The sequence below is a fragment of the Oryctolagus cuniculus genome, chromosome 3 (assembly GCF_051225735.1).
Source record: "Oryctolagus cuniculus isolate XC-2025 breed Fujian yellow rabbit chromosome 3, ASM5122573v1, whole genome shotgun sequence".
Classification (NCBI taxonomy): Eukaryota; Metazoa; Chordata; class Mammalia; order Lagomorpha; family Leporidae; genus Oryctolagus; species Oryctolagus cuniculus.
Window position 1 is genome coordinate 63,816,540 of NC_142869.1, and position 27,340 is coordinate 63,843,879.

Below are 27,340 nucleotides of genomic sequence, written 5' to 3' on the forward strand. Positions count from 1 at the left end.
GTGTTCTACACACGTTTATCTGCACCTAGAATCCTTTCCGTGATCCTCCCTCTTCAGTCTCAGTGTGGAGGTTTAGAATGTAACCCTGTCCCTCTTGAACAGAGTTAATTGAAAAGGTGCACATTAAGAAAAAGATTGTCAAGCCACTACCTGGAATGTCCACATCTCTTCTTGGAGTTCCAGCCAATCCGCTTCTGATGCAGCTTCCAGCTAATGTGCCTGGGAAGCAGTGGTTGATGGCTCCAGTACTGGAGTTCCTGGCTTTTGGCTTCAGCCTGGCCCAACCTTGGCTGTTGTGGACATCTGGAGAGTGAACCAGTGAATGGAAGATCTCTCTCTCTCTGTCTCTCTCTCGCTCTCTGTCACTCTTCCTTTCAAATAAATGTTTTTTTAAGAGATTTCTAAATTGATTTCTAGGTGTAGTTTTAAAAAGTTATTTGAGGCCAGCGCCGCAGCTCACTTGGCTAATCCTCTGCCAGCGGCGGGCGCCGGATTCTGTCCCGGTTGCTCCTCTTCCAGGCCAGCTCTCTGCTGTGTCCCGGGAGTGCAGTGGAGGATGGCCCACGTCCTTGGGCCCTGCACCCGCATGGGAGACCAAGAGGAAGCACCTGGCTCCTGGCTTCGATCAGCACAGCGCGCTGGCCGTAGTGGCCATTTGTGGGGTGAATCAACGGAAGGAAGACCTTTCTCTCTGTCTCTCTCTCTCTCTCTCACTGTCTAACTCTGCCTGTCCAAAAAAGAAAAAAAAATTATTTGAAAGGCAGAGAGAGACAGAAAGAGATCTTCAGTCTGTTGGTTCTCTCCCAGGATGTCCACAACACCTGGACCTGGCCAGGCTGAAGCCACAACACAAGCGGGGAACTCAATCTGGGTCAGGGTGCTCAGCAGCAGAAAACCGGAAGCAGAAGCAGAGCTGGGACCGGAAATCAGGCACTCTGATGTGAATGCAGCCAAAGGCGCACCCCTATATTGATTTTTTTTGAGAGAATAAACATAAATATACTACTGATAATTTCCTTTTTAAGAAGTCCAAACTACTACTTGGCAGTTGGCAACAAGAATAGGTCCGGTATATTTTCAAATGTATGTATCTGGAAACAGTTGCAATACATGTTCCAAATTCAGTGTTGATTCACGTCCTTATTCAGAACAGATAGTACTCAGCCAGCACACAGGGGCTCTTATTTCTCTCCCTTCTCTGATGCCTTTTGCAGTGACGGTGATTTTGTGGTGGAGCCCGGACCATTACAGTGTGTAATGACCTTACAGTAAGCATTTAGTCATGAGCCCTCTTGGTTCAGGCGCACAAGAAGCTCTTTCAAGGTCGGCAAGGTGGCTTTTTGGAAATAATTGCTACCAGTGTCACTACAGCCTAGTGTGGTTTGCAAGATTTATCTTCCCAGGGTATTTGTTTTTTTTCTGTAGGAAGTAATTTGCAACCCAGCAGAGTTTATTTGAATGGAATTCACCTCTAAGTAGTGCGGAGGGCTCCCCTCGTGTAGGCTCCTGCAGAAATACACTGTCTGTCATGGTGCTGGCCACTGCTGTCACTTTAGAGCACTTGAAATGTGGCTAGTACAAGGAAGGAACTAGACTTTTTTTTTTTTTTTAAGATTTATTTATTTGAAAGAGAGTTACAGAGAGGCAGAGAGAGAAAGAGAAGTCTTCCATCTGCTGGTGCCCATTTGAGTCCCGGCTACTCCACTTCTGATCAGCTCTCTACTATGGCCTGGGAAAGCAGTAGAAGATGGCCCAGGTCCTTGGGCCCTTGCACCCAAGTGGGAGACCTGGAAGAATCTCCTGGCTCCTGGCTTCAGATCAGCGCAGCTCCGACCGTTGCAGCCAATTGGGGAGTGAACTCGTGGATGGAAGATTGATCTCTCTCTCTCTCTCCTTCCCTCTCTCTATCTCTCTCTGCCTCTCAGTAACTCTGCTTTTCAAATAAATAAATATTTTAAAAAAAGAAAAAGTTTATCTTGAGGCCAGCCTTGTTGGGATAGTGAGTAAAGTCATTGCCTGTGACACAAGCATCCCAGCTGGCTCATGTCCTGGCTGCTCCACTTCCAATGCAACCCTATGCTAATGGCCTGAGAAAAGCAACAGAAGATGGCCTGAGTGTTTGGGCCCCTGGCTCCTGCCTGGCCCAGCCCTGTCCTTTGTGACCATCTGGGAAGTGAACCGGAAGATGAAAGATATCTCTCTCTTACATATATGTAATTCTGTCAAACAAGTAAATAAATGTTCAAAAAAAAAGTTTATCTTGTATTAGGCTGAGGTTGCTGCTTTTGCCTGTTAAGCTTCAGTGTTCCACCTGTTGGGACTTTGTCCGACTTCTGTCTTATCAGGGAGAACCATGGCCTCTATGTTTTTTACCCTACAGATGTGCTGTTGATACTGGCCCTGAAAGCACAGACCAGTCAGCTTTGCTGGATGATGGCTGGGCATAGACTCCTGGTTAAAGAAATGCTGTGTGGTGACATTTATTCTCTTTTTTAATCCCAATTTTATCACTAAAAGATAGTAGGAGGACCTGATTTTGAAATTGTAGTACCTCAAACTTGGGTCTGCTCACCTGATGCCCAGCAAGCCCGTCCCTGACATCCGGTGGCAGAACAGGAGGAGGAGGAATTTATTTGCAAAGAGCAGCACAAGGAGCCCTGTGGATGTTGCATAGTTCACGTTTAAAGTTAGGGTTCAAAGGTGCAAGTTAAGCTCGGTTGCAGGTCTCTGGTTGGTCCACTGTACTCATGCTCTTCCTTTTATTGTCAATGATGCCTTATTCTTTTAAGAATCTTGATAACAGCAAATGGTTTCAGTCAGTCTTTGGGCTTTGTGCAGGGGGCAGTTATATTTTGCCCAGGGCTTGGGCTCTTGCAAGGTCAAAAGACCTTCAAAGCTAGAAGACCTAACAACATCAAGATATTATATGTATTGGTAAGTGGCCTTAGGAGTCTTGTTATCTGGCACCTTGTGGGGCTGACCTTGTCACTCCCTCATTTTAGTGAGTTTATTTTAGTAAGAAGTTGATTTGTGATCATAGAAGCAAGGCAAAGAAACTCTAAGGGGAAGACCACAGCCTGATAGTATCTGGTGTCCGCATCAAAGGCTCTGTAGAGGGACTCGGTTTCAAAATGACTCCGGAATAAAGGAGCACCATCCACCCACATGATGCAGAATGCCGACCCCTGATTTCCGGCAGGTGTGGGGGAAGGAAGACGGGGAGGGAGGCACTCTCACACACTGCTGTGGAGAGGCCTGTTTGGCGTGTCCCTCATAATTGAAAGTGCTTCTGTCCTTTGACCTAGCACTTTCTAAGTATTATCCCACAGATGTGAAATTATTTGTGTATAAGGATACTCACTGCAGTATTATTTGCAATACCAAAAGAGTAGAAATAACAGTTGAATGAGGGACTGTTAGTAAATAATTCATTGATAACAAAATAATGCTAAGTGATTAAAAATAGGGACAACTCTATACAGTGATGTAGAACCCTCTTCAGAATAATTAAATGGGAGGGGGGAATAAGTGCGATTTAAGCATGCATGTGGAGCGGGGGGGGGGCTGCATGTGTGTTTGATGGGATGTCTTCTTAAGAAGTCATCAGGGGGCCGGCACTGTGGCACAGCAGGTTAACGCCATGGCTTCAAATGCCGGCATCCCATGTGGGCGCCGGTTCGAGACCCAGCTGCTCCACTTCCAATCCAGCTCTCTGCTATGGCCTGGGAAAGCAGTAGAAGATGGCCTAAGTCCTCGGGGCCCTGCACCCACGTGGGAGACCTAGAAGAAGCTCCTGGCTCCTAGCTTTGGATCGGCGCAGCTCTGGCTGTTGCGGCCACTTGGGGAGTGAACCATCGGATGGAAGACACCCTCCTCACACCTCTCCTCTCTCTCTGTGTAACTCAGATTTTCAAATAAATAAATAAATCTTAAAAAAAAAAAAGAAGAAGTCACCAGAAAAACTGATACAGGTGGTTGCCTTGGAGGAGGACAACTGTGAGATTACTCTTTCGACTTTCAAATTTATACCCTGTTGTGTCATTTGTTGACAGAAGACATTATGCCCCGAAGGAGTTTACAGTCTAGTCAGATCCTTGTAAGAGAACCTCAATATGGCATTCATGACCTTGATATGGAGTAATATTGGTTTTATGGGGAGATTGATTTCAGTGCTAACCTTTCCTTCGGCAGTTACTCAGCCTGATTTGCCTCTTGAATCCTCTGGGTTAGGCAGCTCCAGAGGGCAGACTTGTCATCGTTTTCTGCCTGGGGAGAGAGTAGGTGGCTAAGGATCTGCTACACTGTGAACACCACGGAGCCGTGGGCTCATGGGAAGAGGTGCCTCCTAGACCCTGAGTCTGAAGTTCCTGGTTGGCTCTGCTGCTTGCTGAATGTGTGATCTGGGGTGGATAGCTGGATCCCCAAAGCCTCGATGTGCTCATCCAGAAAACAGGTTTACAGTACCAGGCCCACCTCCCTTCCTGCTCCTGGAGTGAGTTGCCAATGAGAATACCTCCCTCGAACACTCCTGTGTGCAAACACCAGCCATGCTAGAAGCTGTTGGGTACCTGTGACATCAGCAGGCTAGATCGAGAGAGGCGAATTTAAAAAAGTAAAGTGAAGCAACAATTCAAACCTCCCCCTCCCCCAGTAATGGAAGCATTGTAAAATTAGAAAAGTAGACCCTTGGCGGTTTAAGGATCCTTTGACCTTGTGCAAATCATATCACCCCTAGACATGTTTCCCTTTTTGCAAAAGGAGAGGGGCTGTCTGGGTGATTCCTGTGGCCCTTTCCAGCTGCAGCTTTCCGTGACAGTGTGGCATTAATAGTCATTCCCAGCCCGGCTGAGCTGACTCATACAAACGAAGATGCAGATGTGAGGAGGAAGTCCTTTTGTGTGTGCGAATGAGAACTTTCCTTGTGCTGGAGAATCTGGGCAGGGGAAGATGAGGGACAACACTGCTACCTGCAAGAGGGGAGACCAGGAGTACATAGCAACAGTGGGGCTATGTCTTTGTGTGTGTGTTCTTGCCACCCACATAGAATCCTTGCTTTGGAAAGCAGGCTTAACCTTTATTTATTGAGTAGGATGCTCATACTGTCAAAATTGTCAAGTCTTTGAGGCCTTAATTTTTTTTTTTATTTTATTTATTTTTTTTTTTTACTTGAGAGGCAGAGAGTTGGAGGGTCCGAGAGATCTTCCATCTATTTGTTCACTCCCCAAATGGCTGCAACGACCAGGTTTGGGCTGGGCCAGGCAAAAGCTAGGAGCCTGGAACTCCATCCTGGTCTCCCACATGGGTAGCAGGGCCCCAGTTGTGAGCACCATCTTCCACTGCCTTCCCAGGTGCGTTAACAGGGAGCGAGATCCGAAGTGGAACAGCCGGAACTTGAAATGATGCTTCGATAGGCATGCTGGCACTGTAGCCACTGGTTCTGAGAGGACTTTCTGTGTAGGTTTAGTGGTAACTTAACTCCGTGATGCCTGGCCTCTTACTCTCGTATGCTTCTCATCACATCTCCTAAGAGCAGACTGTCACATACTCATCCTTGGGTTCCTGGCACCTGAGAGGTGGTCTGCACATGTGTGTTATATGGGTAGATGTTAGGTATGTACATGAATCTTACTGATCCTCACTACCGCCTCCATAACTACCACCATTCTGGTAAAATGAAGTTTTAGCCATCGGTTGATTATTTCAAGAAACATTTCACACTTTTAAAAAGAGAAACCAAACAGGGGTTAGTGCTGGATGGCTCCGCAGGTTAAGCAGCCATTTGCAAGCCAGCAGCCCATATCCCAGCACTGGTTCGAGTCCCAGCTGCTCTGCCTCTGATCCAGCTCCCTGCTTAATGTGCCAGGGAAAGCAACACAGTTTGGCTCAAATCTTTGGGCCCCTGTCACTCACGTGGGAGACCCCCATTGGAGTTCCTGGCTCTTGGCTTCAGCCTGGCCCAGACCCTATCGATTGTTAGAGCCATTTGAGGAGTACACCAGCAGATGGAAGATTGATCTATCTTTTTCTCCATCCCTCCCCCTTCTTTCTTTGACCTCTGCCCTTCAAATAAATAAATAAATATTTTTTAAATATCAAAATCAAACAGATACTTTGGGGTGCATTTTAACAGGATCTGCAGCTTTTAAAAAAAATCTAAGTGTTTTAAGTAGTCCCTATGTAAGACTATATGATGAAGGGCCGGCCATGTGGCCTAGGGGGTAAAGATGCCACCTGCAGTGCCAGCATCCTGTATGGGCGCCAGTTCGAGTTCTGGCTGTTCCACTTCCAATCCAGGTCTCTGCTGTGGCCTGGGAAAGCAGTAGAAGATGGTCCAAGTCCTTGGGCCCCTGCATCTGCGTGGGAGACCCGGAAGAAGCTCCTGGCTCCTGGCTTCAGATCAGCACAGTTCCACTGTTGCGGCCAACTGGGACATGAATCAGTGGATAGACGATCTCTCTCTCTTTCTCTCTCTCTCTCTCTCTCTCTGTGTGTAACTGACTTTCAAGTAAATTTAACAAAAGAAAAAGACTATATGATGTATAATATAATAAATGAATAAATGATGTAAAAGGTACCACCAGAGTTACACCAGTTCCTTGACTGGCAGCAACACACAGCATTAGCTACTAAGTCAGCCCCTAAGCTTGGGGACCGCTCCAGATTCTTACTCTTTTTAGCTTAACTCTAGGCAGTTAAACTTGAAAAGAACCTCAGAGGTGAAGTTGCATCTTTGTGTGTGTGTGTGTGTGTGTGTGTGTGGTTAGAGCGTGGCTGCTGGGGGACCTCCTGTAGGAGGAGGTAGCGGGGACAGACAGGTCCGAAGGTGAGAAGTGCCTTCCATGTGCTGACAACAGTGACCAGACGATTTGTTCAAAAAATGGGCAAGGAGCTAGGAAAAATGCATCCCCCAGTTAGCCTGTGAAACTGAGCCATCCCCTTGGATAGGTGCCACGCGGCCCATCAGCAGCATCCTGCACACACACACACACACACACAGCCCACCAGAGTGCAAGTCTGGGGCCCCCGCAGGGACGCTGCCTGGAGCAGAGCCACGCACTCCTTGTAGCAGGCGGGACCAGCTCCTGACTTGGAAGTGAACTGGCCTTTCTGCTTTCTTTTGTGGCCAATCCACCCATGTGCCTCCTGAGAAAAGAAGGCAAGTTCTTGCTGCCTTCACTTTCCAGTTCTGCTTTATCTTTATCTTTGCATCACACGCTGCAGCTTACAGACAGACGCAACAGGCGAGAGTTCCAGTAAACTGGCGGGATCATATTTCCCAGATTGAGTCACTGCTGAGAACCTTTGTTTATGAACGGGAAGCAGTCAGTGAAAATGTCTGTTCGTAGTAACCAGCCAGGCGGGGAGGAAACTGGGCCACTTTCTAGGGTAGGAGAAGGGCTGTACAACCCAGGGTATGGTAAATTGGAGGTCTGGAGTTTTACCTCCAATACTTTGTCTTTGTGGTATGTACTTGGGAATTCTGTGCTGTTAAAAATCTCGAGTTGCTGAAGCCTGGAGAAATAATCCTTAGTTAAGATTTTTTCTGGAAGAAAGTTCAGATTGGTGGTGACTATTCCTACCTATTAAGTGTCTCTGCTGATATATACAGCTGTGGCTAGGCCGGTTAGTTTTTTGGATGGTGCTGTAGATACACAAAAGTAGCCTGTCGGCATATACTCTTGGCCGAGATGGCTGTAAGAGTTTTACATCCTCTAGTCTGCCATTGGTATCTTTAATCTCCTACTTCACCATCAAGAGCAGTGTCACAATCAAGAATTCGCAAATCAGTCTCGTAAAAGTTCTTGAGTGCGGGCAAACTGGAAATAGTGGCCTATTATCTGCCCTCTTCAGAATCCTGAGAAACCACTTGCGTTCACTATTGTATATCTTCTTGTAATGCAGCATGGGAGAGAAACCATAGAGAAGGAAATAAGTAGATCAATATTTATGGAATATAATAGTCATCCTCAAGATTTTTTTTTTTTTTTTTTTTTTTTTTTGAGTGAGCCTGGGCTCAAGCGCAGGCACTCTGATTCAGGTTACAGACATTTTTTTATATATATATTTGACAGAAAGAGTTAGAGAGAGAGAGACAGAGAGAAAGGTCTTCCTTCCATTGGTTCACCCCACAAATGGCCGCTACGGCCGGAGCTACACCAATCCGAAGCCAGGAGCCAAGTGCTTCTTCCCGGTCTCCCATGCGGGTGCAGGGGCCCAAACACCCGGGCCATCCTCCACTGCCCTCCCGGGCCACAGCAGAGAGCTGGACTGGAAGAGGGGCAACCGGGACTAGAACCTGGCGCCCTTGTGGAATGCCGGCGCCACAGGCGGAGGATTAACCAAATGAGCATGGTACCAGCCCCATTTTTAGATTTATTTATTTGAAAGGCAGAGCTACAGAGAGGCAGAGTCAGAGAGAGAGAGAGGTCTTCCATCCGCTGGTTCACTCCCCTAGATGTCTGTAATGGCCAGAGCTGTGCTGATACGAAGCCAAGAGCCAGGAGCCTCTTCCAGGTCTCCTACGAGGGTGCAGGGGCCCAAGGACCTGGGGCATCTTCCCAGGCCATAACAGAACTGTATCAGAAGTGGAGCAGCCGGGGCTGGCGCTGCGGCTCAATAGGCTAATCCTCCTCCTTGCAGTGCCGGCATACCGGGTTCTAGTCCCGGTTGGGGTGCCGGATTCTGTCCCGGTTGCCCCTCTTCCAGGCCAGCTCTCTGCTGTGGCCAGGGAAGGCAGTGGAGGATGGCCCAAGTGCTTGGGCCCTGCACCCCATGGGAGACCAGGAGAAGCACCTGGCTCCTGCCTTCGGATCAGTGCAGTGCGCCAGCTGCAGCGCACCGGCCGCAGCGGCCATTGGAGGGTGAACCAACGGTAAAGGAAGACCTTTCTCTCTGTCTCTCTCACTATCCACTCTGCCTGTCAAAAAAAAAAAAAAAAAAAAAGAAAGAAAAGAAAAGAAAAAGAAGTGGAGCAACCGGGACTCAAACCGGCCCACATAATGGATGCCGGCACTGCAGTTGGCAGCCCTACCTATTATGCCACAGTGCTTGCGCCCGCAGGATGTATTTTAAAAACACATCTGCTTGGTGTCATTTTACTTTATTTAGTGAGGATTATGACTGAAAAGCAGGGCCTTGTAAATCAAAGAGATCTTTTTACTTGTTGTTTTATGAATCCTTTAAATTTCAAGTATACCCTCAATTGTTTTTCTATCCTCCCATAGTTCTTAGTTTGGTTTATATTCATCTAGACATCTAGGATATGATTCATGGTCCATCCAGTTTTGTTTAAAAATATTTGGGCAGCGTCTGCTGAAAAAAATATTAAGCCGGATATAGCTTTTTAGAGAGTAATATAATCACCTGGGCATAATATAAAGAATGAAATCTATGAAAGAAAAACATAACCAGATGTAGTTTAGACTGTGAATGCTAGAAACTAATATTTGGATGAAGGAGGCTCTCAGAGGAATAGAGTTTAAATTTTTTTAAAAAAATTAATGGAAATACATGATTATAAGAAGGAATAACTTGGGGTGGGCATTTGGGGCAGCAGTTACCATGCTGCCTGGGGGACTAGCATTGTGGCACAGCAGGTTAAGCGACACTGGCATCCCATATGGGTGCTAGGTAGTGTCCTGGCTGCTCCACTTCCAACTCAGCTCCATGCTGACGTGCCTGGGAAAGCAGTGGAAGATGGCCCACATGTTTGGGCTGTTGCCATCCATGTGGGAAACCTGGGTGGAGTGCCCAGCTCCTGGCACGTGATCTTTTGTGGAATGACCCAGGGGATGGGAGATTTCTGTCTGTCTCTTTCTCTCTTCTTCTGTATATATAACTCTGCCTTTCAAATAAATAAATCTTTTTAACAAGATGCTGCTTGGCACGCCTGCATATCAGAGTGCTTCTGTTCACGTCCCAGCTCACTTCCAGCTTCATTTTCCTTCTCATGTGCACCATAGAAGGCAACAGGCAATGGCTCAAGTGGTTGGGTCTTTGCCACCCATGTGGGAGACCCATATTGAGTTCCTGGCTCCCATCTTCAGCCTGGCCTAGCTCTGCACGTTGTGGGGATTTTGAGGCTAAACCAGCAGATGGGAGCTCTGTTTACTTTTAATAAATAAAAACAGGAAGCACAGATCTGTTTTTATTTCCCTACTTTATTAGTATGAGGCAAAAAGTTAATAGGAAATTCCCATTACCTTTTATTTATTAGATTGATTTATTTATTTGAAAGGTAGAGGGACAGAGACACACAATTAGAGATCTTTCACCTGCAGGTTCACTCCCCAAATGCCCACAATAGCTGGGTCTGGACCAGGCTGAAACCAGCAGCCAGGAGCTTCAACCAGGTTGCCCAAGTATCTGGGCCATCTTCCAACACTTTTCCAGGAGTCTTGTGGATCAGAAGTCAAGCAGCCAGGACTCAAACCGATGCTCTGATATGGGACAGATGCATTGCAAGTGAGGGCTTAACCCACTGTGCCACAATCCCCACTCTTCACATTATCCTTTTTTTTTTTTTTAAGATATTTTTATCCCCCAGAAACCTTTTATTTAAGGAATACAAGCTTCATGCATTTCATAAGTACAACTTTAGGAACATAGCGATTCTTCCCATCCCTCTTTCTCCTCCCTCTCCTATTCTCATTCTTATTGTTTGCTAACATCTATTTTCAATTAACTTTATACAGATATGATTATACTAAGTAAAAAGTTCAACAAATAGTATGGAAAAAAACTGTTCCTCAACAGTCAAGACAAAGGCTGTTCAAAGTCATTGCATCTCAAAGTGTCAATTTCATTTCTATAGATTACTTTTAGTTACAGAGAGGCAGAGGCAGAGAGAGAGAAGGGACCTCCATTCGCGGGTTCACTCTCCAAATGACAACAAAGGCCAGAACTGGGCTGACCTGGAGCCAGGAGTCATGTGGGTGCAGACACCCAAGGACTCAGGCCATCCTCTGCTGCTTTCCCAGGCCATAGCAGAGAGCTGGATCGGAAGTGGAGGAGCTGGGACTTGAACCAGCACTCATGTGGGATGTCAGCATTGTAAGCGGCAGCCCCTTCGCATTATCTTTTTTTTTTTTTTTTTAAGATTTATTATGTATTACTTAAAAGTCAGAGGTACACAGAGAGAAGAGAGGCAGAGAGAGAGAGAGGTCTTCCATCTGCTGGTTCACTCCCCAGATGGCTGCAAAGGCTGAAGCTACACTGATCCAAAGCCAGGAGCCAGGAGCTTCCTCCGGATCACCCACACAGGCGCAAAGGGCCCAAAGACTTGGGCCATCTTCTACTGCTTTCCCAGGCCATAGCAGAGAGCTAGAGGAAGAGGAGCAGCCAGGACTCGAACCAGTGCCCATATGGGATGCTGGGACTACAGGCGGCAGCTTCTACCTGCTACACCTCAGCGCCAGCCCCCACATTATCTTTTAAAATTCTAGTTTTCCATGAACCTTTTGGATCCCCCTTGTATATACAACTTATTTTTTTAACCATCTAGAAGGAAATCTCACATCAGCATCCAATGATTCTCGGGGCAAATTAGAGTGTGGGAGAGGGGAGGGAGGATGGGGAGTTGAGAGGGAAGAGCCTCATTTACACAGGTGAGTGTGTAAAAGACACCATTTTAATTTTCACTTCGGAGTCTTAAGTTTACCGAAGAGCTTTAATGTAGTCAGGTATTGTGTTATCTTTTTCTTCTTGGCTTTTTTTGGATCATCTGAGCTTGATAAATGCCTCTTTGGTCAAGCTATTAAACTTGGCTTGCAAAAGACATGTTTAGTATGAATTCTGTGTCCAAGCCCATTCTTCCTTAGCCCGATACAAAGCTGTTTGTTTTAAAGTGGTGTGAGTTAATTGTCCAACTTTAGATTTCCCATAAAACGTGTAACAGATTACCCAGATGGCAAATGATACATCCATTTTAAACATGAATATTTCCGTTAGCTAAGCCAGATGGTGATTTAATAAGAATTGTCCAGCATTTATGTTTCTTATTAAATTGCCGCCTTTTGTCTAAGCAAAGTAAGCAGCATAATTTGGAACACACTCAGGAAACACTAAAGGACAACAACAACAAAAGTCAGGCACTCGGTGGCAGACAGCATCCATTTGTTCCATATGCCATGGAGGCGCACAGCCAGTGTTTGTGCTGACCTTGGGAGACTTCCTCAACGTGAGATTAATGCTGCACAAGCCATCCCCCTGCCTCCCTCTCCCTCCCCAGACCCTTCCTATCGGGGTTTAGCACTGTGTCCTTCCTCGTTGGGGGGACCTGCAGGGGGATGGGCGGCCTGGGATTTGTATGCAGAAGAGCAGTTTTAGTTCTGCCTCACGCACTTCCCTCCCCTCTGTCCGGTGATCTCATTTGTTATGGGCTCCACCCGAACTATGATTTCCTCGTAGATGTTGTGGGACTTTTGCAGAGAGATGGTCATTTCAGGAGTAAATCATGTGCCCAGTCACAGGGTTCCTTACAGGAAATGATTGCTGCCTGTTGGGTTGTCCATGGCCGGGACTGTGGGCCTCCCAGCACAGGCTGGGGTAACACACTTCTGCTGTTCTTTTCAACACAAACCTTCAGATGTTCCACCCAGTGGCAGGCCTCTGCAGGTCTTTTCCTCTGAAGCATATGTGAAAATCCAAGTAACAGGATGACACATGAAGGCCATGACCAGAAACCACCTGTTGCTGCGTCCTACATTTGTAGAGCAGGAGTCCAAAGGGGTTGCTTAGAACTCAGCTTTTTCTTTCAAGCTGTTGTTTCCTTTTTTTCTTTTTTTTTTTTTTGACAGGCAGAGTGGACAGTGAGAGAGACTGAGAGAAAGGTCTTCCTTTGCCGTTGGTTCACCCTGCAATGACTCCCGCGGCCGGCGCACCGTGCTGATCCGAAGGCAGGAGCCAGGTGCTTCTCCTGGTGTCCCATGGGGTGCAGGGCCCAAGCACTTGGGCCATCCTCCACTGCACTCCCTGGCCACAGCAGAGAGCTGGCCTGGAAGAGGGGCAACCGGGACAGAATCCGGTGCCCCGACCGGGACTAGAACCCGGTGTGCCGGCGCCGCAAGGCGGAGCATTAGCCTAGTGAGCCGCGGAGCCGGCCAAGCTGTTGTTTTCTTTTAAGGAACTCTCATAGCAATAAAAACATTGGACAAATACAAAGTCGAAACTGCAGAGGCAGATCTCTCAGCCCACTGTGAAACCTGTTTTGGTCTTGTTATGATTACATTGAACGCTGCCTGCCTGCTTGTGCACAGTGAGTTGCTGTCGCTTGCTGGACCTGGTAGCACTCCTGGTGGAGACAGCAAGCAGGGGCCCTGGAAACCTCTCATCTCGAAGGGCCCAGTGTTGTTTCAGGTCCGGTGACGAGAATAGCACACTTCAAGTTGCGGAGGACCCACTGAGGTGCCCCACTCTGATCATATAATGGGTAAATAAGTCCTATTGACTTGGAGGTGTGCATTGAAGGGTGGTCAGGAACTGAGTGTCAATTCAATGGATGTATACGTCTGTACAGAAAAACATATGTGAAAGTGTAAATATACGAGGGTAACACTGCCATTGCCACCCCAGCCACACCAATGGAAAAACAAAACCACCCACAGCATTCATCAAAATTACATCTTCAGATTGCTGGGGTTTTTTTATGATTTATTTATGGTGCTGGCGCCTTGGCGCAGTGGGTTAATCTTCCGCCTGTGGCACCAGCATCCCATATGAGCACTGATTCTAGTCCCGGCTGCTCCTCTTCCAATCCAGGTCTCTGCTGTGGCCTGGGAAAGCAGTAGAAGATGGCCCAAGTCCTTGGGCCCCTGCACCCACATGGGAGACCTGGAAGAAACACCTGGCTCCTGGCTTCGGATCGGCACAGAAGGAAGACCTTTCCCTCTGTCTCTCCCTCTCACTATCTGTAACTCTACCTCTCAAATAAATAAATAAAATCTTTAAAAATATACTTATTTATTTGTTTGAAAGGCAGAGTTACAGAGAGGCAAAAGTAGAGAGAGGGAGGGAGGGAGGGAGGGAGGGAGGGAGGGAGGTCTTCCATCTGATGGTTAAATACCCAGATGGCCTCAACAGCCAGAACTGTGCTGATCCGAAGCCAGGAGCTTCTTCCGTGTCTCCCATGCGGTACAGAGGCCTAAGGACTTGGGCCATCTTCTACTACTTTCCCAGGCCATAGCATAGAGCTTGATCAGAAGTGGAGCAGCCAGGACTTGAACCAGCGCTCATATGGGATGCTGGCACTGCAGGCAGAGATTTACCTGCTACACCACAGCACCAGCCCCCAGATTGCTTCTTAGTAATCCATTATGTCCATCCTATAGTTGGGACACCTGCAAAGACTTAAACTGAGCATTAAATACACCACTATGGAAACACTGAAATAAATACTATATAGTTGAAATATTCACAAAATTGAAAACTGGGATGTAAAGGGTTTAAGAACCTCATAAATAATTGAGAATCTAAAACCTAAATCCTTTTTAAAAAAATTCAGAACACATTTTACATGTGCCCGGTGTCCTGCCCTGAGGAAGAACCAAGCACCCTCATTGCTTCAATGTAGCTATCCACAGTTCTGGAAAATGTTAGCCTGTTGTGTTTGGAATAGCCCCAGTGTTATGCTCCCGCTAGTTGGGTCCGCAGCTTCCTAATAAGCCTTGGCGTGGAGTTTGGTCTTACCTCCAACAGGTAATAGAGCATGTGGCTGTCAACATGCATAACAGCATTTGTTATCTGTTACACTTTTATGGAGAGATCTCTTTGACATGTCTCAACATCTGTATGCTAGGATAGGATGGAATAATTATGCCAAATGTGTGGCAGAAGTCACCTGAAGCCTTCAGACATTATCATCTGGCAGGAAGGGAAAGAGGAAAAAAAGATTTCTATCAACTCTTGATGTGATTGCCACTGATAGCTATAGTGGGGAGGTTCTCCCTCAGTTCATGAGGGCTGGTTATTGGGATACTGGGAAAGTCAGATCTGTGAGCAGATGTTTCCAACATAAATTTCTTGAGTTCTACTTCTGTTCTTGTATGAAAAAGCACTGTATTCGTGTGTGTGTGTTGTTGGTGGTTGTTTGTTTTGAAAGGCAGAGTGACAGAGAGAGGAAGAGAGAGAGAGAAATCCTTTATCCACTGGCTCAGTCCCTAAAAGCAGGCAACAACAATGTCTAGGCCAGGTCAAAGCCAGGAGCCAGGAACTCCCATGCTGGTCTCCCATGCGAATGGCTGTTGCAGGCATTTAGAGAGTGAAGCAGCAGATGGAAAAATCTTTTTCCCTATGTAAGTCTTTCAAATAAATTTAAAAAATCCTTTTTTAAAATGGGAACAGTTTTTAAAAGACAGAAGTTATTCTCTTGTTTACTGGGGAACCCCTGAGGTAGCTATATATGAATGGCTGAATGCTGTATGATTGGTATTTTGTTGCTCCTGGCCAGGAAACCAATCCAGGTGACAGGCTTACTCCAACCTTCAGTAAGCTAGCCACTTCTTACCACCAAGATGTCAAGGTGAAGTATATATTCTACAAAGGGTTTTATATCTTGTCAATAGCTAGATTTTCTAAGTTTGTATTTCTAGTGTAGGCCAGTGGCTAAAATCATGAACCTCTGAGTAAAGCTGCCTGGGAGTAAATCCTGTTCAGGCACTAAGAGTTCTTTCTAAACCTCAGTATGAGCCATGAAATAGGGTTATTCTGTCTCTATAAGGTTGTTTTGAGGTTTTGTCTATATATGCAGTGCTTGGAGTATAGGAAGCCCTTGGTAGATGTTGGCTCAAAAGGAATTAAGTATACCCTAGCCAGTCCTAGACAGCTACGGGTAGTGTTTTCACTATACCTTCTGTGTGGGCTTCATACCCACATATTGTTCAAGGCTAAAATGATGATGAACCCTATGAACAGGATTCATAGCATTTAGAATTCCAGCACCAAACTTTCATTACTCCAGGGAGAAGAGGCTGGTGCCGTGCACCCAGCTCTGCTTGCTCCTCTTTTGTTGAGTAAAAATAGCCCAGCTGCTCACTGAAGCGACAGCCATGTTATTTGTCCTTGGGAGGCTGAAAGTAGTAAAGCTCTTGACCTCTACCAGGCAATCTGGTGCTGCCAACCATGAGCTAAACTGAAGTGCAGTTTAACGTAAGTGCGCACTGAATCCGCTGACCATGGGGCTCCAGCTTATACTCTGTTTTGATTTCCTTTTCCAGTTTCAATTTCATTTTATTATATTTTTTAATAAATTAATTAATTTGAAAGTTAGAGAGAGGGAAAGAGAGAGATCTTCCATCCACTGGTGCACTCCTCAGATGGCTGCAGTGGCAGGGCTGGGCCAGGCCAAAGACAGGAGCCAACAGCCAGGAGGCAGGAGCTTCATTGTGGGTGACAGGGACCCAAAGACTTGAGCCATCTTCCACTGCAGATCCCAGCCACTAGCAGAGCTGGTTGGGAAGTGGAGCAGCCGTGACTCAAACTGGCACCCATATGGGATGCCAGTGTTGCAGGCAGTAGCTTTACCCACTATATACAACATTAAATACACTAGCCCCTCATTTTATTATTTTCAGTATAGATTACTAAATGGAAACTGACCTAAATTTTGTACATGTTACAGATTAGGAAAAATGCTTTTTGACACATTTGTGGTTAGGAAAATCTGGATGTGGTTATGGTTCCTAGGCCTAACTTGCTCATATAAATTGCCTCCCATGTCTTTTACTAAACTAAAATTCCCTCTTTGTAAGAATCTCCCTGTATCATAAACTTAGTATCATCAGCCCTTCCTTCCCCAGGTGTTGTTTTTTTTTTTTTTTAAAGAGGGTTTTTTAGAATTTCTCAAGGAGCCCTGGTGGATACTCAGTACCCCTTTCCAGTGTTTTGGTAGCCCTTCTGTTTGCCATCTTATTTGTGCCTCAGGAACAAAAACTAGGTCAAAAGGAAACTTTTAATAAGTGAGCCACAGAGAAGAGTAGCAAGAATGGTGCAGAGAAGATAATCAGTCCAGTGTGGGGGATGCCGAAGAGTTTTCATAGTTCATGATTGCTGGATTCTCTCTCTCTCTCCCCCGTCTCTCTCTCTCCCACACACACACATCTTGTAAACTGGGTATTTGCTGAGCAGCTTTCAAGAAGACTCCATGTATTCAGTCATGTTTTCTAAACCCTGTTTCTCATAATAAGCCAGTGACTTGGAGTGGTTGCTTTAGTTTCTATATTCTGTAAAACAAGTATGAGATTCTTTGAATTCAAACACATTAATAGGCAACATTTGTAACTGCCCTTTAGTGATCTCCGCCATCTGCCAGAGCACATTGTGATTACAATGGATGACTGTATGTTTGCAGGTTGTTTTTAATGAGCAATTTCTTCGAATGAAATGAACAGTGCTCTTCTACAACACTGCATCTGTGTGCTTATTCAGAGTTCATTTGTAATCTCCCCCACCATCAACAATGGCAGAACGTGGATTTATTTAGGTGGACCATCTTAACCATGATCTCTCTCCTTTTTTGTTTTAAACATAGGACATGGATTTGATTGACATACTTTGGAGGCAAGATATAGATCTTGGGGTAAGTCGAGACGTATTTGACTTCAGTCAGCGACAGAAGGAGTATGAGCTGGAAAAACAGAAACAACTTGAAAAGGAAAGACAAGAACAACTCCAAAAGGAGCAAGAGAAAGCCTTTTTCGCTCAGTTACAACTAGATGAAGAGACAGGTGAAATCCTCCCAATTCAGCCAGCCCAACACATCCAGTCAGAAACCAGTGGATCTGCCAACTACTCCCAGGTACAGAGTACTCAGGTCTTGGGAAAGTCTATGGCAAGGCTTAAGGAAATATTGACCAAGGAATTAAAGTATTCTTCAGTTCATTTTGGCTTTTACTGTGTCTGTCTTCATAACCCTGTCAGCCTCCCGAAGAGTGCAGTACCTGACACACTTCCCTTACAGGGTTATTACATGAAAAGAACTTTGTAAATGATAGAAATGTCCTGTTAGGACCAAACAGATGGAACAGAACTAGGTGGCAGGGATTACTTACGGTCCTGTGGCTGCTCTAAAACCATACATTAACTGATGATCCACACAACTAAATGGATTAAGTGTCATATCCACATTTTATCTACTGAAGAGCAGTGAAGCTGAAAAAGGCAAAATAGTTTGCCGAGACCACTCATGAAATCAGGGTAGCTAAGATTTGATCCTAGGTAATCTGGTTCAAGTCTGTGTACCAAAGTGATTTTTAAAGTAAAAGTTACTTAACTACATTATAAACATTCTGTGAACATCAGTTACGAACCTGAAATCATCATTATTGAGCTTGACAATGGAACATTTAACGATGTTTTTCTTCCTTTTGGTCCAGGTTGCCCACATTCCCAAACCAGATGCTCTGTACTTTGATGACTGCATGCAGCTTTTGGCAGAGACATTCCCATTTGTAGATGACAATGAGGTATACAAATTTGGATAATAGCAGAACTCCCTAACTACACCGAACATAACCTGTATAAATCCTTTATTGTGTTTCCATTTAAAAGAAAATTTAAAATATTAGGAAATTTCTAATCAAGGAAATATGCTGTCAGGTAAACCTCAGCAGATAGGTATTAAAAAAAAATCATACAATACAAAACCAAAAACCTTTACTTCTGTATATCCAGTAATATCAGTCAGCACAACTATGGAGCAACTTATTTGCTATAAATATTTATAAATTTTTTGGGTGAGTGAAGAGCAAGCTGGGGAATAAACAAGACTTGTTCAGTTTGCAATTTCCGTAAGTCTGTTGTGTTTGAAGTATTGCACTAGATATTAGATAGGTCCAAATTAAATCCTAACGCAGTTCTTACCCATTTTGATGTTTACCTTCAAATGCATAGGATTAAAAAAAGCCAGAAAAGAATAAATTTGGTGTCAGTTGGGTAGGAAAAAATACTTGTTCTGTAGAAATAGGGGTCATAACTGGTCAGTGAGTGGAGAAATATAAGGTGTTGTGATAGTGCCTTGGAGCTTACTCATCTCCCATTGATGGCAGACTCATGGAGATAAATACCTTGTCAATTTTAGGTTTCTTCAGCTACGTTTCAGTCACTTGTTCCTGATACTCCCAGCCACGTCGAGAGCCCAGTCTTCACTGCACCTAATCAGGCTCAGACACCTGAAACTTCTTTTGTTCAGGTAGCTGTTGCTGATTTAAACAATATGGAACAGAACATTGAGCAAATTTGGGAGGAATTATTATCCATTCCAGAATTACAGGTAACTGAGATCTAACGTAGTACTGGACATGCTATTTTATATTCAACACCTTTGCATTAGTCATCATGATAATTTGTAATTTACATGTCACCTACTTAAAGGAAGGATTGGAGAGTCCTTTGAAATTACTCATAAAAGCTACCCATGCTCACTTAAGATGTACTTTGTTGTTAAATAGGCTGGATAGCTTAAGGACAGAACATTGTAAATCTGAAGTCTGATCTAGAACTCTGAAAATTGTATGCAATGGTGTCACTATCTAGTAAAAATGGGAATTATCTTTGAATCACAGAACACTTTGGAGACGATGAGGATAGGGAGTGAGTTTACCTAACTCAATCATCAGTCCTGGATTACCAGCTATTAAAGGTACTTAATCTTGATTTACATCATATAAACTTCTTTCCCATGCAGTGTCTTAATATTGAAAAGGACAAGCTGGTTGAGACTACCACGGTTCCAAGTGCAGAAGTCAAACTGACAGAAGTTGACAACAATTATCATTTCTACTCGTCGGCTCCCTCACTGGAAAAAGAAGATAACTGCAGTGCGCATTTTCTTAGTGCTTTTGAGGATTCTTTCGGCAGCATCCTCTCCGCAGATGACCCCGCCCAGCTGAGCGTGAACTCAAATGCCACATTAAACACAGATTTTGGTGATGAATTTTATGCTGCCTTCATAGCTGAACCCAGTGTCAGCAACAGCATGTCCTCCTCTGCTCCCATCAGCCAGTCACTCTCTGAACTTCTAAATGGGCCTATTGATGTTTCTGACCTATCCCTTTGTAAAGCTTTTAACCAGAACCACCCTGAAAGCACAGAATTCGCCGACTCTGACTCTGGCATTTCACTGAACACAAGTCCCAGCATGGCATCACCAGAACACTCAGTGGAATCTTCTGTCTGTGGAGACACACCACTTGGCTTCAGTGATTCTGAAATGGAAGAACTAGACAGTACCCATGGGGTTGTCAAACAGAATGCTTCTAAAACACAGCCAATACATTCTTCTGGGGATACAGTACAACCCCTGTCACCATCTGGGGGGTACAGTGCTCCAGTGCACAATGCCCAATGTGAAAACACACCAAAGAAGGAAACGCCTGGGAGTCCCAGTCCTCGAAAAACCCCATTCACAAAAGACAAACATTCAGGCCGCTTGGAGGCCCATCTCACAAGAGATGAACTTAGGGCAAAAGCTCTCCATATCCCATTCCCTGTAGAGAAAATCATTAACCTCCCTGTCGATGACTTCAATGAAATGATGTCCAAGGAGCAATTCAATGAAGCACAACTTGCATTAATTCGAGATATACGTAGGAGAGGTAAGAATAAAGTGGCTGCTCAGAATTGCAGAAAAAGGAAACTGGAAAATATAGTAGAACTGGAGCAAGATTTAGATCACTTAAAAGATGAGAAAGAAAAATTGCTCAAAGAAAAAGGAGAAAATGACAAAAGCCTCCACCTCCTTAAGAAGCAACTCAGCACCTTGTATCTGGAAGTCTTCAGCATGTTACGGGATGAGCACGGGAAGCCGTACTCGCCTAGTGAGTACTCCCTGCAGCAGACGAGGGACGGCAATGTATTCCTTGTTCCCAAAAGTAAGAAACCAGATGTCAAACACTAGAGAGGGAGAATTTGGCCTTTTCTGAGCTAGTGTTTGTTGTTTGTACTGTCCTACTAAAAGCTCCTACTATGATGTGAAATGCAGAAATATACTTTATAAGTAATTCTATGCAAAATTATAGCCAAAACTAGTATAGAAAATACTATGAAACTTTTTAAAGCATTAAAATATCAATGTTGAATCAGCAGTTTCACTTTAACTGTAAAGTTAATTTCTTAGGACACCATTTGGGTTAGTAGCTTCTGTGTAAGTGTAAATACTACAAAAACTTATTTATACTGTTCTTATCTCATTTGTTACATTCATAGATTTGTATGATGATAATATGACATCTGGCTAAAAGCAAACTGGTGCAAAACTAACCACTATGTACTTTTTAATAAATACTGTATGAACAAAAAATGGCATTTTTATATTAAATTGTTCAGCTGTGGCAAAAATAATTAAAGAGGTTGTACTAATAAAGGCATATTGTGACTGTTGAATTATTTCCTTGGATTTATTCACACAGTATTTTCCGTAAGACATTCAGTTAACACATTCAGATGTTTTGCAGTTTCAGAATGCTTTCTTTGAAAATGTAAAGAATATAAAAGGCACTTTATACTGTTTCTGATACCAAGATTATAGAAAAATAAACTATATTGAAAAGGTATTTTTGTCTTCAACATCAGGTACATCTCAACCAAGGAAAATGCATACTTATGTGAAAATACAGATTCATTTGTTTCCATCAGTAGATGTATGTGTTGAATATGGACAAACCAGAATTAAGTTGGCAAGGCTATATGGAACATTAAAAGCTGTGGAAAGCGAGCTATTGTGATAGCTAGGAACAGTGGAAAGGACACAGCAAGCCCAAAGGCTGAGACACCATGGCTGAAGATGGGGCTTGGGACATGGCAGAACTGTATCTGCCTAGGGAACTATTGGCTGTGGTAACCTGAGGCAACATCTCAGTGGTTTTCGTAAGTCTCTATCTGGAGTAGGTGTTAGGCACAGCAGTCAAGATGCCCCTCTGGAGCTGGCCTTGTGGCGGATCAGGTAAAGCTGCCTGCAGTGCCGGCATCCCACGTGGGCACCTATTGGGAGTCCTGGCTGCTCAACTTTGACCCACCTCTCTCTCTTGACCTGGGAAGGCAGTGGAAGATGGCTCAAGTCCTTGTACCCTTGTACCTCCCACCCTTGTACCACGTGGGAGACCAGGAAGACACTGCTGGCTCATGGCTTCAGATCAGCTAAGCTCTAGCAGTTGCAGCTATCTGGGGAGTGAACCAGAGGATGGAGGATCTCTCTCTGCCTCTGCAGCGCTTTCAAATTAAAAAAAAAAGTGCCCCTCTGGGAGGCTTACATACTAAGAACGTCAGTATTCAAGTTCCAGCTCAGCTTCCAATTCCACTTCCTTCTGAACACCAGGAGGCAGCGGGTGGCAGCTCGACAACTACTTGGGTCCCTGCCACCCAGGTGGGAGTCTGGTTTCAGCCTGGCCTAGACCCAGTTGTTAACAGGCATTTGGGGGGTGAACCAGAAGATGAAAGTTCTCTTTGCCCTTCAGATTAAAAAAAAAAAAAAAAAAAAAAAAAAAAAAAAAAAAAAAGTACCGTGTTGAGAATAAGGATGGTAGCAGAGAAAACAAGGAAGCTTGTTAGTTCAAAGGTAGAACTAAAATGGACTTTCTAATAGAATGAATATGGTGAATATGGGATAGAAATAGTGTCAGGGACTTGAATGTCAATTATTGAGGTGCCCAGGGATAGAGGAGATGGATGGAGATGGAAAAATGAGTTCTCCTGTCTGGACAGAGATCAGACATACTGAAGGAACAAAAACAGACCTCTCAAAATCCTTGGGAAATTTGTTTTCCAATAAACCATTCATGGCATTAATTCACTGCTTCACCTAAGCGTCTTAAGTATGTGTGTTTACAGTAAGTATCACATGTAAATAATTCACTTGAATCCTAATAGTTCACCAGGAGCAATATAGAGGTCCACCAGCCCTGGAACGAGACTACTTGGGCTTGCTGCTGTCAATTCCTACACTGACCTCCAGTAACTCACCCGTGCACTCTTAGGTCTGGTTCCTTACCTGCTAACAGTGTGCTGAACAACTCAACTCCTCAGAAAATACTGTGTCTAGCTTATAGTAATGGTATGTCAGCTTTCTTCAGTCTTGTATTAGATTATTGTGGTTACAAGTAAAAAGAAACTACTCAAATCAGCTTAAAAGAATTTTAGATGACTGGAAAGCTCAGTTGAAGATGAGTTGGATGAATGGTTTCAGCGATTCCGGTGCAAAGACTGTGTCCTGAGTATTTTTCTGTTCATGTCAATTCCTTCCAAATCCCAGCATTGGTGTTCCAGTGGGTTCAGGTGCCCACTATGCCGCTGTTATCCCATTATCAGAGCTCAGTTCCAGGTCTAGCTGTTCCAGTTAACAATCCGGCTTTCTGCTAATGCACCTGGGAAAACAGCAGCAAATGGCCCAAGTGGTTGGGTCCCTGCTGCTCCCCTTAAGACCTGGATGGAGTTCCGTTTTCTGGCTTTGGCCTGACCCAGCCCCTACTGTTGCCATGGGGGGAGGGGGGGGTGTAGAATCAGCAGATGGAAGATGTGTCTCCCTCTGTCACTCAGCCTTTCAAATAAAAGGTAGTGATTTATAGTTTTCCAACCTCAGGACATCATGAATAAAAGGACAAAAGTGAGAGTAGGAGTGGCAAGAATCTTGGCAGCAACCCTATCGAGCAAAACAGTGAGGTGGGTATGAACGTCAATTTGAGAGGCAGGGAGAGGTCTTTCATCCACTGTTTCACTCTTCCAGTGGCAGCATCTGTCAGGTGGGAATGGACCAGGCTGAAGCCAGGAGCCAAACTCAATCCTGGTATCCTACACGGGTGCAGGGGTCCAAGTACATGGACCATCTTTGCTGCTCTCCCAGGTGCATCAGCAAGGACCTAGACTGGAAGAGGGAGCAGCCAGGATCAGAACCAGGGATTCCTCACAGCACAACACAGGCCCCTATACTAGAAATCTTTTAACTGCAAGACAGTGCTTGCATTAAAACCCATTTTCTCAAGCCTGTTTTTGAGGGGAAGGAAGCAGCTCAGATGTACTTATCATACCCACATTTCTGTGATTAGTCCACAAAGCATATACAAAATTATTCCCATTTCAAGGATCTTTATCACAAGCTTCAATTTCCATTGGATGTTAATACTTGAGAACTGGGGAGAAAAGCATAATTCTGAGACAAACCCTCTAATCTTGGCATATTTCTCCCATCTATTAATTTGACATATGCTTCAGGATACTCCTAAGACAATAAACATCACTACAACCACAAAGACTATATAGATACCATGACGCTGGCACTAGGTTAAACTTCCAAGTTCATTATCACATTTAACCTGCAGACTCACTGACGATACGTATAGGCTCTATTTTACATAAAATTAGGTAAAAACAGTTCTTAATTGGTTAAGAATTTTGATGAGGAAAATTATTTTTGCTACTATTTAATGAAACTCAGCACTCTCCTCCAGTATTTCAGGCAACCAACTAATATTCAGTGCTTGTGACATTAATTTAACATCACAATTTTATCCAGATGGTTGCATACCTGAAAATATTTGTCACAGCTTTAAAGTGAGACCCAAATGTTAAAGCATGCATTACTGTGACAGAATTCTGACAAATTTCCCAATATACTGTTTATGCATATAAAAACATTTTAGAAGGAACTGCTGACATTTCAACTGCCAATGGGGAGCATGGATCTTGGGAATTACCAAGGAACTTGTCCAACCTCACAAAACTAAGGCAAAACCTAAGAATTAGAAACCTTAAATTTACTTACTATGACTGGTTTAATTCTGTAATTAATACACAGTTATTCTTAAGTGTTAAAAATTAACTGAAATGTGATCCCTGTTAAACATAAGAGTGGGAATAAGAGAGGGAAGAGATGCATAATTTGGGACATGCTCAAGCTGACTTGCCCCAAATGGTAGAGTTAGAAACATACCAGGGGATTCCAATTCAATCCCATCAAGGTGGCATGTACCAATGCCATCTCACTAGTCCAAGTGATCAATTTCAGTTCACAATTGATCATAATGAAAGGACTAAGAGTCAAAGGGAGCACATAAACAAGTCTAGTACCTGCTAACACTAACCAATGGAATAAATAAAGGGGAGAGTGATCCAACATGGGAAGTGAGATACTCAGCAGACTCATAGAATGGCAGATGTCCTAAATAGCACTCCGGCCTCAGAATCAGCCCTAAAGGCATTCGGATCTGGCTGAAAAGCCCATGAGAGTATTTCAGGCATGGAAAGCCAAGACACTCTGGCAAAAGATCTCTGCGAGTGAGATCCCAGTGGAAAGAACAGGTCTTCAAAGAAGGAGGTACCTTTCTCTGAAGGGAGGAGAGAACCTCCACTTTGACTATGACCTTGTCTAAACAAGATAAGAGTCGGAGAACTCAGAGGGCTTCCATAGCCTTGGAAACTCATGACTGGAGCATAGGGAGACTAATGATGCCATAGACAGGAGTGTCAATTGGTAAAGTCAACAACAGGAGTCACTGTGCACTTACTCCTCATGTAGGATCTCTGTCCTTAATATGCTGTGTATTGAGATTTAATGCTATAACAAGTACTCAAACAATATATTTCACTTGATGTTTCTATGTGGGTGCAAACTGTTGAAATCTTTACTTAATGTATACTAAACTGATCCTCTGTAAAAAAAAAAAAAAAAAAAAAAAGGAAATTATCAACTCCCAACTTGACTCTCACTGGGATTAAATATAATAGGTCTGATCTGATTTCATCATCATTTTAAAAAAATCATCTATTATTTTTCACTTTATGTTTCTGTGTGGGAGCAAACTGTTGAAATCCTTACTTAATGTATACTAAGCTGATCTTCTGTATATTAAGATAATCGAAAATGAATCTTGATGTGAATGGAAGGGGAGAGGGAGTGGGAAAGGGGAGGGTTGTGGGTGGGAGGGACGGTATGTGGGGGAAGCCATTGTAACCCATAAATCATACTTTGGAAATTTATATTCATTAAATAAAAGTTAAAAAAAAAAAAAGAAACCTTACATTTTCCTAGATCCTCATACCCAACTTACTAGAAATCTTTTGATGTTAAGGGACGTATACGTAACATGGAATACAAAACTACCTGTACTGTGACATAAATGTACATGTATTTCACTCATTACTGGCCCTTTATTAAACATAATGGTTTTGCACTGTGAATGTACTAAAACACTATTAAAGATCAACACCCTCGTGCATAACATCATTTACTATCAATCAGTATGGGCAATTTCCTACTTCCTAGCTTCCAGGGCTGTGACATAGTTGAAAGGGTGACAGGAAGGGAAATACACATCTTTTCACTGCCTAGAAGATTCCAACAGCTGGGGCTGCAACATGGGCAAGCGAAAGGCAGCAGCCAGGAGGATCTCCATCCAGGTCTCATGTGGCTGGCAAGGACACATTAGCAGGGAGCTGGAATGGAAGTGGAGTAGCAAGGACTTGAACTAGTGCTTTGACACAACGCAGGAACCACAGTGCTTAACCCGCTGTGCCCTTCCACTCCATGATCTCTATTGTTACCTAATATTACCATACTTGAAAATGCGGTAAATGGCATTACCTACTGCTTTCCCCGTTAACATTGTATAATCTATAGTTAACCAACCCATGTTAACAGGATCCCATCTTTGCAAATGAAAGCACTCATCTCTGCTACATGGGAGATGCAATGCTTCCTAAATGTTCAGCCTTTTAATAATTTCAAAATTAAGAGCATAAGAAATGTTTCCAGGGCTCAAAAATCAAACTGATAAAATACAATTCCTAATGATCACCTGAATGTAAGTGCAGTGCATCTATAAAACTAGTGACAGCAAAATGTTGTAACTTTATTGGTAAACTAGCCAAAACCTTCACCTAGCTTCAACTTACCAAGCACTACACTTAATTGGGAAAATTCACTCTTGTGGCTTGAAATCCAAATACATACACACTGCAAGTCAGGAACTATCACCAAACCTTTTCAGGTGGATTTTATGAAGGCAGCTTCTCCCAACTCACCCTCACCATGAAAACAATCAACTCCCAAGTCTAACCATACTTCCAATATGTGCAATCCCTTTTCATTTTAGCAGTTATACGTGTTCCTTCTTACTAACCTACTGGCCTAAATGCCTTGACTTTTCTGTGAAGTTCAGAACCTTGTATCACTAGGTAGCTCATGTACTCCACCCAAGACTTACATCCTTGAAAAGCAATATACTGTGATGCTAGCTTCTTGCTTAACTTTTCCCATGGCTGATTTCCCACTTAACGGACTCTGCATTTTTAAGATAACCCATGTAAAGACTCACATCCACACATGTATCAACACTGAAGCAACAAAACCACACACACA

At 44.0% G+C, this 27,340-nt stretch overlaps 1 protein-coding gene across 34 annotated transcripts in view; it reads left to right on the top strand.

Annotated features, from left to right (window-relative positions):
• The window catches only part of NFE2L2 (NFE2 like bZIP transcription factor 2), a 184,336-nt gene extending 162,961 nt beyond the window's left edge, over positions 1-21,375 (top strand). For 26 of the 34 annotated variants that reach the window (XM_051849400.3, XM_051849401.3, XM_089328094.1 and 23 more), the window contains 4 exons: positions 17,525-17,791; positions 18,369-18,458; positions 19,073-19,264; positions 19,679-21,375. In XM_051849400.3, the coding sequence (XP_051705360.3) occupies positions 17,525-17,791; positions 18,369-18,458; positions 19,073-19,264; positions 19,679-20,890 (1,761 nt within the window). In that variant the 3' untranslated portion in view covers positions 20,891-21,375. The remainder of the gene's footprint in view (positions 1-17,524; positions 17,792-18,368; positions 18,459-19,072; positions 19,265-19,678) is intronic. The other 8 variants (XM_051849399.3, XM_070070626.2, XM_089328099.1 and 5 more) reach the window with 1 other exon arrangement.
• The last annotated feature ends 5,965 nt before the right edge of the window (positions 21,376-27,340 follow it).